Source organism: Vulpes lagopus, chromosome 1 (genome assembly GCF_018345385.1).
Source record: "Vulpes lagopus strain Blue_001 chromosome 1, ASM1834538v1, whole genome shotgun sequence".
Lineage (NCBI taxonomy): Eukaryota > Metazoa > Chordata > Mammalia > Carnivora > Canidae > Vulpes > Vulpes lagopus.
Window position 1 is genome coordinate 180,656,431 of NC_054824.1, and position 14,823 is coordinate 180,671,253.

Here is a 14,823-nt window from a genome sequence, read left to right on the forward strand (position 1 = left end):
GCAGTATCAAAGAAAGCAGGAAAAGGAAAGATGAGCTGGTATAATGCATAGACACCCAAAGTCATACTAATATGAGGTTTGTATTATAATCTGAATACATATCTAAATTCTATACAAATGTTACAGGTTTCTCCAACAGGAAAAAAAAAAATCAAGAAATTTTAACATGAACTTTCCAGGGGAAAAAGTTACAATAAAAAATGAAATAAAAAGATACATTTTGGCTTAATTTTCATTTATACTCCTATTTTGACTAAAAATTTTTCATATTATTACATAGAACAGAAATTTCTAAAGTCCAGAGACAGAACAGCATCACAGGTAAGGGCACAGACCCTGGATCCATGCACCTAGATATAAATGCTGGCTTTTAAAATAACAGGCTATGGAACCTTGGACAAATAACCTTTCTATGCCTCAAATCCTTCTCAGCTGAAAAAAATGAAATGAAAATACTTACCTCATATGATTGTCATAGGAATAAATGAATCAATACATATTAAAACATTTCTAACAATGTCTGATACAGTATGAGCTATCAATTGTTTGTTATTATTACTCTGTAATCAAAGCTGTGAATGAGCACATCTAGTAACTTAAAGTAGAAATTTCGATGAAGGATACTTCTGAGCAGAAAGCAATAAAAATAAGAAAAAATATTACTGGTAACAGCAGTGTTCAATTAAAAGCTTACCTTTGCTCAGCAAAATAAATGTATAAATTTTTCTTTAGGCCAAAGCTAATGTAAATTAGCATTTCAATTATATACTTAGAAAAAATTCTATACATATCATGGAAATTAGAAAACAACCCAAATATTCCAGACCAATGAGGAAAACAGATAATCGTAATTATTTTTCTTAGTGAAATAAATGAGTTCACCATTCTATTACATACATCTATGTATATTTAAGCTTAATAAACACCTAGTTTATTACCTAAAAATTAATTCCACTACACTTACATACAGAATACCCAGAAAAGGGAACCAAAGTATTTTTCTCAAGGGAGGGGGAAAGCTGACAATTACAAGCAAAGAAAAACTGAAGTATGATGAAAAATCCATTAAGTACTGATGTATAGACCACACAGATGATGGTGGATGCACTATTTACATACATACAGTCAGGAAACTCAAGTATTTGGTCACTTGCTAAACTAGCTGTGTGACCTTAACTAAGCTAATTATTTAACCTCTCTGTTTATTAATACTGCATGGGGTTGCGAGAAGTACATGACTTAATATATACACAATGCTTAAAACATTCCAGCATTTAGTAAGCACTGATAAATGTTACTCATCTATTACTATTATTATGTGGTTACTAGTCACAGTACACACCTGTAAATATCTTTCAAATATACATATGGGTATAGCTGACTTATGAATATATATTATAATAGATCAAACTGGGGTTTCAGCTCTCTGGAAAAAGTCTAAGAACTTCACTTTTTCCCTTACCGTTGTTAAAATAGCCTAGCATCTCTGTCTTCTCTCTGCCACTGCTGGGAGATATTCTCCATTTGTACATGTATACACACAACCTACGACCACCACCTCCTCTGCTGTGTTCAAGGGATGAGACTTAATCCTGGAATTTTTTTTTTTTTTAAAAACCTTTTTATTTATTTTTAAATTTTTATTTATTTTATGATAGGCACACAGTGAGAGAGAGAGAGAGAGAGGCAGAGACACAGGCAGAGGGAGAAGCAGGCTCCATGCACCGGGAGCCCGATGTGGGATTGATTCGATCCCGGGTCTCCAGGATCGCGCCCTGGACCAAAGGCAGGCGCCAAACCACTGCGCCACCCAGGGATCCCTTAATCCTGGAATTTATTGGGGGAAAGGTGTTCTTGTGTGTTCCAAGGTGAAATCTGAATTGTCACAAATAAGTAGGTCCTACAGAAGAAGACCTGAACTTTTATGGCTTAAATCAAGTGTTTTACAAACTAAAGATCATTAGTGTTCATGAAATAAATTCCTTAGGTTGTGAATAGAATTTGGAGGGGAAGAAAGGAACAGAATAGAGCAGAAAATACCAGAGCATATTCACATTATTTTTGTGCAATGTTTTTGTTTCAATTTATGTATGAGCACATGTGTAAATATGTATATTAGATAATAATATATGCATCTCTGAACTTGAACTATCCAAAATACTGATTCATATTACCTCTGCAGGGTATAACCAGACATTACTGTTATAATATCTTTGGAAAAATGTTTTCTGAGCTGATCTTATTCTTTTTCTATTAGTATAAAAAGGCATGCATGTATTAGATTCCTTAACCTTTATTACACATCAATTAGATATAAAAGTCAGAATCCAAATATTATTAATACGTACTAAAATCCCACAATTTTAATTTTGAAAAGATTGAGATCATTGCAAGGAATTAAAAAGGTTTCCTTGATTGTGAAAGTTTTCACAATTCATTTTTATTAAATTTGCTTTTCAAATTATATGACACATACTTGTGGTAAAAAAAAAAATGTAAACAAATCAAGAGTATATAGTATGATTTTTCAATGATTAACTTTTTTTTTTTTTTTAGAAAAGGCCCACTCTTAACAGTGCACATTTAGTTAAAAGTCACACAAATCAAGAGTATAAAGTGTGATTTTTCAATGATTAACTTAAACTTTTTTTTTTTTTAAGAAAAGGTCCATTCTTAACTGGGCATTACAGTGCACATTTAGTTAAAAGACAACCAACCATCTAATGTTTAAATCTCATTTTTATACTCAAGTGAACAATAGCAACTCAACAAATCTTAAAGTATAAAAAAAAATTTTCACCAAATTTTTTATTTCCTATGAAAATCCCTTTGCTGAAAAGATGTTAATCATTAAAACCATTTTCCCTTTAATTAAAGAAATTCTTTCTTGCTTGCAAATACAAATTAAGTTACATGTAGTTGAATAGCAAAACCACCAAAATGACGGTTAAATTAAAAATCAAAAGCACTTTTAACTATTAAATTTCCATTTTCCTAAAGACAAATAGACTTATGGCTTAACCAAGAAAAATAAATTTAACCAGAAGATCCAAAATTAAAAAAAATTAATTTAAATAAATCCAGCAGAGTCCAGAGAGACCAATGAAAATACATGCATTTGAATGATTCATTATGACATTAAGAATCTCTAAAGTGAAAAAACTTTTTTGTTAGGTTATTAATTCAATTTTATGCACACAGGCATTGCAAGGCCAATTATGTCTATGGATTTGAATTTCTGAACAACAGTAGAGACACAACTCCTAAGGAAACACTGAACCCGTAAAAGTCAGGTAGATCTCTAGGGGCAAATAAGGGAAAATTTTAATCTCTAAAGAAATTTCATTTTTAAAAAAACTGGTAGCAGTGCGGGAAGTACTTATAAACAGTCAACACCTACATTTGTTTCTTCTTATGTGGTGGGGAGAGAATTCAACAATAAATAAAATATTCATTTCAAAAAACTTTTCAATAAAAAATAGTATCCCTTCAGAGAATAATATACTATGTCCAACCATTCTTGGTTACCAAAAGAAAATGCATAAACTAACAAATTTCAACCACAGAATTTTTCTAAAATGAATCCCAATATGAATGGTGTCCCAGGCTAAAGAAATTTTCACATGAAAAAAACTTGACCTTGTGCTTAAGAATTTATTATTCCCCCGTGAGTCATGCACAATTACCATTGTCAGATTTTGTCAGTTTTACAAAAAGAAATATTCCCAAATTAGCTCATTGTGTATCTAGTATTGCTAAATCTTCTATTATTCCTTGAATTTATTCACATGGCATACTCTAAAGAACACTTAACTAAACTACTTAGCCTTAAAGAATTGTGTCACTGTTATAACTCTTCTGTATTAAGGACAAAGTGGAATCTGTCAGGTTGGTCTAGAGAGTCACATTTCTTAAAAAGCTATAAAGTATTTTCTATCTCTAGAAGAGATTATAAATTTAATCCAAGGAAAGATTTTAGTTACCAGTAGGCACAATAAAAAAGATAAATTATCCAAATTTTCTCTCACCCATCTGTCATCTTTTCCCTATTTTTGCCTTTCACCCACTAGGTTTTTTTCACCCACTTTACCCTTTAAGGGGGAAAGGTCAAAGGAATCTTATTTGCATGAGAATACGCTGAGAGCAAGACAGCTGGTAGCCTAAGGAAAAATATAACTGGATCAGGAGTCCCACTTCAAGCAACTATTAAATACATCAGAAAGGATAAAAGACCCAAAGTAATGGAATCCAATTAGTCGACTACATATTGTGGAGCTAATGGTTCCAGCAGGTCTCACAGATTATTCTTTAATTCTCATAAACCACTCCAAAACACCAAAGTTAGAAGCTTATAAAGAAGCCCAACTGGCCTCTTACAAGTCCAAAGTTACGTCAGACACCAATCTTTAAATTTAGTTCACTTAAATAGGAGCTTACTGAAAACTTGCTACTTGCAATGACCTAGGGTGTTAACAAAAATTAGTAACCAAAAGACAAAATTTTCAGGCTTAAAGTCTAATGAGAAATAAACCACCAAAAATCTAGGTAGCCAGTTTTATCCATCACCCAGTCCACTTAGTCTATATTCAGTGCAACTGTTGATCTATCCCCTTCCCACAGCCCATCCTCAATGCTACTCATCTTCCTGGTCCAAGGCTACAATATCCTCTGGTCCTTTCCAATGTCAGTCTCCCTACTGAAGCCATCATGACCTTCCTGAAACTTCAGTAGGCTGTCATTTCCTTTGTCAAATTTTTTTCAAGTTTCTATCACTCACTGATAAAATCTAAACTCTTCTATATGGCATAAAAAACATGCAAAATTTGACCTCTGCTTATGTGCCAGTCTTCATCTACCATTTTCATTATACCTCCTCACCCATCTTGAAATCACCCAGCCCTCAGCAATTTCCAGAACCAATATACCTCAACATCTTTGCACGTGTTAGTCCTTTTGCCATGTAAATTCTTTCCTATTCTTTAGTTCTCAGTTCAAATGCTATCTGCTCTATGAAATCTTTACTGATTCCTTTTACTTTTCCTGGTACGATTATCTTCACTGCAATGATTGTGTTTTTGCACGTACTCATTCAACTTTAACATTCTTGAGAACACAGAATATGTAATTTAATGTTTATTACTAGTAGAGATACGTAATAGCTATACTAGATTAAAATAAGAGCAGCTAGTATTCCTTCAATATCTAAATTTCATACAGTATTCTGAGTGACTCACAAGACTACCCCATTTCATCTTCATAATAACCTCCATGAGAAGGTACTACTAGCATTGTATCAGCATCATCCCACTCAGTCCTGGGGAAAAGTCCATCTCAGTCCTGGGGAAAAGCAAGTGGCACCAGTGAGGCTTAAGCAAAAGAAGGGGTGGATAAAAAGAAGGGTATAGTATCCAATACATTCAGAAACATAGGCTGCAGGTAAGTCTACAATGTGACCTACTGATTCTCACAATTATTTGGGCTGCCCTCGGTTAAAAAAGCTGCATAACACCTTTCTCTTAGTATATCGGGAACTTAATCTTGAGCAGTGTTTTCCTAAATTGGGTGCAAAGAACTGCAGTGGGTTTTTTTGGATATTAAAAGAAGCACCAAAGAAGTGTCTTATAATAAAATTATTTGAGGAAATGCCAAACTAAATAAAATTACTAAGTTTTTTTATGAGCGAACTTGACAGCGTTATAAGAGACTATGAATTACAGTATTTAGTTTTCCAATTTTACTTGAAATTAGAAACATACAACTCCTCTTACTCTTAAAGCATCTCACAGCCCTCACATTCAACAGGATAGTTTAGAGATCTAAGTGTTTGGGCCTACAATGCCACTTGTGACCTGACCCCTGCTTATTCATCTCAAGTCAAATCAGGTCAAACTAAGAGAGTAGAAGAGGCATGTACTAAGAATATAGAGTCAAAGAAGAATCTACTAAAAAGATAATGTGCTCTCTAGTATCTCAATCCAAAAATACTCTCTTCTCATACCCCTCACAGTACTTGTTTTATAGTTACGTGAGGGGGGAGGGAGGGAAAGAGAGGGAGAGTAAGAGAGCCTGAGTTTAGCAAGCCTGAGTTTAGCAAGTTCCTTTATTCCTATGATCTTCCAATTGAGTTACTCATGAAATTATTTTATTCATGTTTGTACAGAGTCTCAAACACAGTAAAAATAATGGTAAGTAATTACTAAATTGGATTGTCAAAAATATTCTGACTTGGAGATTCAAAGGCTTAAAATAAAAAGCAGTAAGAGGTTACCACTTATGCCATAGGGTGTGTACTGTCCAATATTTTAAGAGCAAATGATTACCAATACCTTATAAAATCAATTTTTACCTAAACCAGTAACGTAAGTAAGTAACTCAACACTGGAAATACATGGGGATATATCAAACTGCATAAATAATATTACAAGGTCAAACTGCACTTCAATGTTCCTTTTAACATTATGTGGTAGAGTATATTTAAAAATTTCTGAACTTTGATTTATATAGAAATAGCTTAACTATTGCAGTTTAAAAGTTTACATTAGTTCTTGTAAAACCACCTCCAAAAATTATTTTGCTGGCAAATATTAGACCTCTTGAAATTAAATGTTCACTTACATACTTTTTAACTTAAGGTTATAGATCACATTTCCTGCATATACTTTTCTAATAAAAAAAAAGTTACTAGTTATTATAATAAAGAATACTACTAATCAAGACATTTCCTAAAGCAGAATTAATTTCTGCTTAAACCTACAGAATTAATTTATATCCAGTTCAGTTTTACTCTTAACTATAAGCCTAAACTAAAACATTCCAATTCTAAACAGTACTAGCTAGATACTAGAGACTTGCAACTCAGATACAGCCATGTTAAAGGGGAAATAGTATACAAATCATTAAGTTGAATTCAATTATACTAAATTCAATTTTCTAGAACTTATCTAAGAAATTAAATCAACATATAAATCAAAGCACGACATTCATAATTATTAAGTCTGGAGTTTTTTCATACCAAATACCTGAACTAATGATCTGTCACCTTTTAATGGGACATGAGGTAGGGAAAATAAAAGCTAATAAAAACAGTTAAATTCCTGAATCAAAACAAATTTAAAACAAGATAAAATAGGCACTATCAAATACCCACCCTAGTTAAAATAAGCACTATCAAATACCCACTCTAGTTAAATATTCCTCTAAAAGTTACTTTCAAAGCTTCGTTTTTAATTATCAACCTTAAAATATCAGGAAAAGTTATTAGAGACAGAACACAAGCTTTCTTTTCTTACCTATACGGTCAAATGTCTTATCACATTTAGGACATTGCAAAATTTTTTTGTTACTGTTCTGAATGACTACAGGAGTTAACCCCTCATGAATATTTCCTACAGAATCACCAGGCTCAGGTTCCTCTTCTGCATCATTATGATCTTTTTCACTTTGTTCTTCAATGTCGGAGTATTCATCGGACATTTCCTCCTCTAGCTCATCTTCTTCAGCATTATATTCACTTCCAGGGTCCTCAGAATCATTCCTGTCTGACTTTTCTTTATCAAAATTTTCTTGATTCAAGTGGTCTGACCCATCACCACTTTCCTGTTCATCATCACTGGTGTCATCAAACTTAACAGGACACTTCCGATTCCTTTTCGATCTCCTTGTGGAAAAACTTCTCTCCAGCATTTTTAACCCATGTTTTTTCCCTAATAAAAGGGACCTATGGGTTTTAGCCAAATGATTCTCTAAAGACTTTTTGTAACAAAAATGTCTACTACAGAATTTACACTGATGATTATTTGATAGTCTTCCAGCTAATTCACTTAGTGTTTCTTCCGGTGAAGACTTTTCAGCCAGCTCAGTCTGAAAAGTGGCAACATTTTCATTATTTAGCAACTTCACTGCATCTATAATGTCCAGAAATTTTGCTGCCTCCAACACAAGAGGTATTTCATATTTGTACACAAAAAATTCTGACGTGTACAGAAATTCAAGCAGATGCTGAAAAACGGAGTGTGTTACGTGATCCAGGGTGACAACATCAGTGCTTGGATTTTTGCTCAAACACGCATGAAAATAACTACTGCCGACGGCAACAACGACTTTGTGTGCACTAAATTCTTTCCCTTCTACTATGATAAGTAAGTCACAGAAGGACGGGTGCTTCTGCCTATCATCGTTTAAATACTTCAGCAGATTCTTGTTATACTGCAAAGAACTCAAAAGTTTTCTCTGATCTGGAGAGGGAGGAAGTTCCTGGTAGCAGTGAAGAGCTTCAGGAGCTGGTCTTTCTGGGGAAGGAGTACAGGTTACTTCATCACACCCCACTGCGACATTGCCTTCTGGAGAATCTTTGTGATAGCCCAGGTGGATCTTCTCGTCAAGATTTGAAGTAACCTTTCTCCTTTTCTTCATTGCAGTACAACAGTTTCAGAACAAGAAACTTCATAAGTGTCTTCAGGGACGTATTTAAAACAAGAAAAGGAAAACAAAAAAAAAAAAAAAAAAAAAAGAGAGGACAACAACAACAACAACAGAAAAACCAAAAAACTAGATTGTCTCGGTTAACAGCTTCTGGAGGGGCGTGCCCGACGGTTTCATGGTCTGCAAAAGAGGAAGAAACACGTAAAAATAAGAAGAGTAATAATAAAAAACAAAAACCATCGCAAAGACAGTCCTAAAGATCCATTCACGGCACCCGCGTACCAATCCTTTCTAAACCAAAACTAAATTATAATAAAGTCACACCTTCCCGTTTTCCCGTGGCTACGGTTTTAGGGTGGAGAACGAGGAGGGCCGGGTTATAAAAGGCAACAAAAGAATAATTTTAAAGGACGCCGGAGCACACCTTTCGGGCCTGATTCACGAACGGGATGGGTTAAAAAGAGGGCAAAAAAAAAAAAAAAAAAAAAGGGGGGGGTCCCTCCAAGATCACGGCGGGTCGCAGGCTGAGGCGCGCTACCTTCAGGGTTTCGGGGCACCGGGCTGGCACAATAAGGCCGTGGCGGCCGCGACCCCCCGGTGTCCCCGCCGACACGCCGGGCGCCCGCGCGGGGAGGGCGCACCCCCTCGGGGCCGGAGAGCGTCCCGCGGCTGAACGGCCCGCAGCGCACGGCCGCGGGCGGGGCGCCCGGCAGGAGCGGCAGGGTCGCCGGCGGGGCGGCGGAGGGAAGCTGAGGAGGCTGCCCAGGCCCGGCCCAGGCGGACGCCGCGCCCGCCGACGCCGGCCCGCCACCCTCCCCACCCCGGTCTCCCCGGGCAAACGCCCCGCAGACCCATTACCGGGGACCCAGGGCTCCCCCGCCGGCTCCCGGCCGCTCAGCTCCACTCCGGGCGCGCTCGCTCCAGCGCCGACCCACTTCCGGGTTCAGCCCCCCGCCTCACCCGCCCTCCCCTCCCCGCGCCCCGCCGCCCCCGCAGCGGCCGAACACGTCACCCGCGCGCAGCCTCCGCGCCTGCACTGCGCATGTGCGCGCACCCCGCCTGCGCGCATGCTCCGTACGCCCCCCTTCCGCGCTGCCCGGGAGGGGACCCCAGCTACGCCCCGGATCCGTTGCTCCGCGTTTTCGCGGTGGTTGGGTGGCCCCGCTGTGACTGACGCGGACGAGGCTTTGCGGGGAAGCCAGGCTGCGGCGCGGTGCGGGGTGGGGTGGGGGGGCAGGGTGAGGAGCCCGCTGGGTGCCGGGGAAAGTGGCGGAGGCGCGACGGCACGCACCGGTTTCCTCCGCGCTGGCGGCCGTGCTGCTCGGGGACCCGCCGGCCTCGGCGGACGCGCTGCATCTAAGCAAGAGCTTGAGGTCCTCCCGGTCCTCTTCGGCTTTTAAACCCCGAACGCGGTTGCTCCTAAAATTATTATTATTATTTTTTTTTAACATCTCCATGTACACAGAAAATATCGGGACAGTTGTACGTACAAGTACACGGCTGTTAGGACAGGAAAGGCAGGCAAAACAGAAAGAAAGAAAAAAACCCGACGAGAACAACTTTCTGAAGCCGGCACCTAAGCTGTGGCATTTCTGAGAGTCTCAAGTGATGCTGATGTCGCTGGGCGGAGGACCACAGTTTTGGTAGCAAGGTCCTGGTTGAGGCGGTTTTGCAGAAGCAAGGAAAATAGGAGCCTGAGGCCAAACTGAATGGGTAACCAGGCCTGGTGACCCCAGGCCACCCATCACCCCCTACAGGCGCAAGGTACGCTGGGAGCCTACAGGGGCCGCGGCTCGCAGTGGAAGAACTAGTTGGGGTGGAAAGTTTCTCCCACGGGAAGATGGAAACTTTGAGGAAACTTGACTGACCCAAGTTTTCTTTGATTTGAAAATAGTTAAAACCCTTAATGAAAATACCTAGCGCTCACACGAATTCCGGACAAGGATTCCTGTCACCTGCATGACTCATTCCCACAAAAGCCAGCCGTCTAAAATGAGAGTCGATCAAAAACAAGAGACTAAAAACTACAGAAACATTCTCTGCAGCCTTCGGATGCACAAAGCCTGAAGACACTGGATTTCTCGGAAACAGAAAATAAGTATACTTAAAATGTTTTTTAAAATAAAGGGAGGAATTGAAGGAAAATGAATAAGTGAGAAATTGCTAAAAATAACCAAGCAGATTAAGAAAATAGGTGTGAAAGCTATCATTTTATTAGAACTTAGAACAGAGATGGAAATGTATAATTATGGATTCTCATATTAAAACAGAAGAGAGGTTAAAACCAAGTAAAAAATGAACATATACAAAGAAACGGAAAAAGAAAAGTGAAATGTAAGAAAGAGAAGCAATAGAGCAAAAATCAGAATATTAGGATACTTAAAAAGCTGAGAAATTTCTGGCAAGATTTGGCTATTGAGGAAAGAGAAGATGCAAATATAAACCCAAGAGTTTATTTTCTTAATAGTTTTGTAAATCCTCTGGAATGCACATACTGTCATTGTTAACAAAGTGACCTTCAGATGAGTTCTTTAGAATTTACCCTAAAAATTCTAAAAACATTCTATTATTAAGAATGTCTATATATGCAAAACAGTTTAGCTGTTCTGATGGAATTTGCTGGTCTTTAACCTGTTAAATGAACAGTAAATCAGTTTGAAGGATCGCCAAATCTTAGAAGTGTAAGGAGAATATAACTGAATGCAACAGTGATTAAAATGATGGATGCAGGGGCCCCTGGGTGGCTCAGTGGTTGAGCGTCTGCCTTTGGCTCTGGTCATGATCCCGGGGACCTGGGATCCAGTCCCACATCAGGCTCCCTGTGGGGAGCCTGCTTCTCCTTCTGCCTGTGTCTCTGCCTCTCTCTCGGTGTCTCTCATGAATAAACAAAGTCTTTTTTAAAAAAATGATGGATGCAATCTTCTAACAAAATATCAACTTGTGCTTTAAAAATTGGCAGAACTAATATGAGAAAGACAAACCAACATTCATATAGTAACTTATAGTAACTGATTACATCAAAAAATTACTAAGAAGCATACCATTTTTAAAAAGCCTTAGTAAAATTGACGTAAATGATACACATAAGATAGAGCATTTAATACTTACGGTATACAAATGAAGCACTTATAAAAATTGATCTGGTAAAAAAAGAAAGATCATTGTCATTTTTTTTAATTAATTTTTATTGGTGTTCAATTTACCAACATACAGAAAAACACCCAGTGCTCATCCCGTCAAGTGTCCACCTCAGTGCCCGTCACCCATTCCCCTCCAACACCCGCCCTCCTCCCCTTCCACCACCCCTAGTTCGTTTCCCCGAGTTAGGAGTCTTTATGTTCTGTCTCCCTTCCTGATATTTCCCAACATTTCTTTTCCCTTCCTTTATATTCCCTTTCACTATTATTCATATTCCCCAAATGAATGAGAACATACACTGTTTGTCCTTCTCCGATTGACTTATTTCACTCAGGATAATACCCTCCAGTTCCATCCACGTTGAAGCGAATGGTGGGTATTTGTCGTTTCTAATGGCTGAGTAATATTCCATTGTATACATAGACCACATCTTCTTTATCCATTCATCTTTCGATGGACACCGAGGCTCCTTCCACAGTTTGGCTATTGTGGCCATTGCTGATAGAAACATCGGGGTGCAGGTGTCCCGACGTTTCATTGCCTCTGAATCTTTGGGGTAAATCCCCAACAGTGCAATTGCTGGGTCGTAGGGCAGGTCTATTTTTAACTCTTTGAGGAACCTCCACACAGTTTTCCAGAGCGGCTGCACCAGGTCACATTCCCACCAACAGTGTAAGAGGGTTCCCTTTTCTCCGCATCCTCTCCAACATTTGTTGTTTCCTGCCTTGTTAATTTTCCCCATTCTCACTGGTGTGAGGTGGTATCTCATTGTGGTTTTGATTTGTATTTCCCTGATGGCAAGTGATGCAGAGCATTTTCTCATGTGCATGTTGGCCATGTCCATGTCTTCCTCTGTCAACATATTTCAAAGAAGTGTAATGAGATTATTAATGAATAATAAAAGTAATGATGATACTTTAAATTTTTCCATACAATGGAAACTAGTATAACTTACAAATAACTTATGATTCAAAGTAGGAATCACAATGGAAATTACCAAATAATTTGAACTGAATAGTAATAATGAAACATAGCAAAACTGTGAGATCTAGTTAAAGCTATGCATTAAGGGTAGTTGATATCTTTAAATTCTTATATTTCAAAAAAAAAAAAGCTGAAAATGAGCCTCTAAGTTCTCAAAGTTAGAAGTTAGAAAAGTAAACATAAAAAAGTAAGAAAAAGGATAAGATAGGAATTAATGAAATAAAAAGGAAGCACACTTATAGATGAGCAAAGCCAAATGTTGGTTCTTTCAGGAAAAAAAAAAAATTTGATAGGCCTGTAGCATAAATGACTAATATATACATATATATAGCATATATATGTATATATAATTGCTAAAATATATATATATATGTTAGACATTTAGGGAAAATGTGTATATATCTATATCTGAATCACAAAGGAGGAGGACAGGGGCGCCTGGGTGGCTTAGTCAGTTGGGCTTTGGACTCTTGATTTCGGCTCAGGTCATGATCTCAGGCTCTTATTTCCTAGCTCTGGCACAGCTAGGAGTCTGCTTGTCTCCCTCTGCCCTTCCCCTAGAAAAAAAAATAAGGAGGAAGTTATACATCCTACAATTATTATAAGTCAATAAGACAATGTTATTCCAATAAACCCAATAATATAGAATAGACAAAATATCTAGAAACCAAAATTTATTATTTTAATAGGCATAAAATTGATATATTACCAGCAAGAATAGTCAACAACAACAGAAGGAACAAATAACATGAGACATAAAAAAGGTATCATTACAGGTTCTAGTCACATTAAAACCATAACAAGAAGGTACTATAAACAATTTATAAGAATGAATTTCAAAATTTATATGAAATAGACAAATTCCTAGGAAAACATAAATTATCAAAATTGAATCAGAGATTTAGCAGTCTTATTTTTAGTAAATTAATTATAAAAAGTCTTCCAGATAATAAATTCCATCTATAAGGAAGAAATATTACCAATTTTGTACAACTCTTCCAAAAAATGTATTTAAAAAGAGGAAGGGAGCAATATTTACCTTATATTATGAGGCCAGCAGGATCATTATATCAAAACCTGAGAAGGACATTGCAGGAAATGAAAATTACAGATCAAACTCACTCAAAATCTTAGGTACAAAATCTTAAAATCAAATCCAACTGCTCTATGTGTGTGTTATATATATACATATATATATATATATATATATATATATATATATATATATTTGGGGGGGGGAGTGGGAGAGAGAAGGAGGGAGAAAGAGCTACAATTCAAGAATTGTTGAAATTTAGTAATGAGCTAATGTAATTCTTATTAACTGAATAGAAAAAACTATAGACCATCTCAAAAGATGCAGAAAAACATTTAATAAATTAAACACACAAAATTATATTAGACAGTGATCCCAGGGTCCTGGATTCAGCCTTGCTTTGGGCTCTCTGCTCAGCAGGGAGCTTGCTTCTCCCTCTGCCTACCACTCTGCCTACTAGTGAGCTTTCTCTCTCTCTCTCTGTCAAATAAATAAATAAAATCTTTTTAAATATAATAAAAAATGAAAAAATCTCAAACTAGGAACATAAGTTCTTAGTATGATAAATGGAATCTACACACACACACACAAAAACACACAAAACAGAAAACACCAGCAAATACCATACTTGACTCAAAAAAGTCAGTATTTCTACAGAAATTGATAATGCATGAAGCATGCCTTTTGTCATCACTTTAATTTGACATGTTAATGGAGATCTTACCCAGGAGAAATAGCTATGGATAAGAAAGAAAAGGTATAAGGCTTGGATGAAAAACAACTATGGATTAACTATTAATACAAAAAAATTGTAGAACACAAAGTTAACATGCAACATGAAATAATATTATACTATAGGAGCTGTGATGGATGATCGTATCTGTCAATGTGGTCAAATTGGTCAAACACCCATCTAGATGTTGCTGTGCAGGTATTTTTGATGTAATTAACATTCATTTCAGTAGACTTTAAGTAAACGAAATATCCTCCATAATATGGATGAGCCTGTTAAAGAAAAATTATTCCTGACACTTGTCAAAGAACAGTAAGGCAGAATTTATGCAGGAGGGTTACTTCAATGGGATTTTGTGGTAGGGGACAGAGATTGGCCTCAATTTCAAGTACAAGGAAAAGTGGGAATTTACAGCCCAGGAGCAGGCCAGGGAAAGGAAGGGGCGTGTCAGTGGATGGAAAACTCTTAGGAGGAAATGTCAGGGTTAAGGGAGGATTTTGGCTCAACTGACCTG

At 37.3% G+C, this 14,823-nt stretch overlaps 1 protein-coding gene across 1 annotated transcript in view; it reads right to left on the minus strand.

The window, feature by feature from the left end:
• The window catches only part of ZBTB41 (zinc finger and BTB domain containing 41), a 45,675-nt gene extending 36,246 nt beyond the window's left edge, over positions 1–9,429 (minus strand). Inside the window, exons 1-2 of the mRNA XM_041760263.1 lie at positions 9,280–9,429; positions 7,290–8,601 (exon numbers count right to left, since the gene is read on the minus strand). Coding sequence (XP_041616197.1) covers positions 7,290–8,412 — 1,123 coding nt within the window. The 5' untranslated portion in view covers positions 8,413–8,601; positions 9,280–9,429. The remainder of the gene's footprint in view (positions 1–7,289; positions 8,602–9,279) is intronic.
• Positions 9,430–14,823: the final 5,394 nt, after the last annotated feature.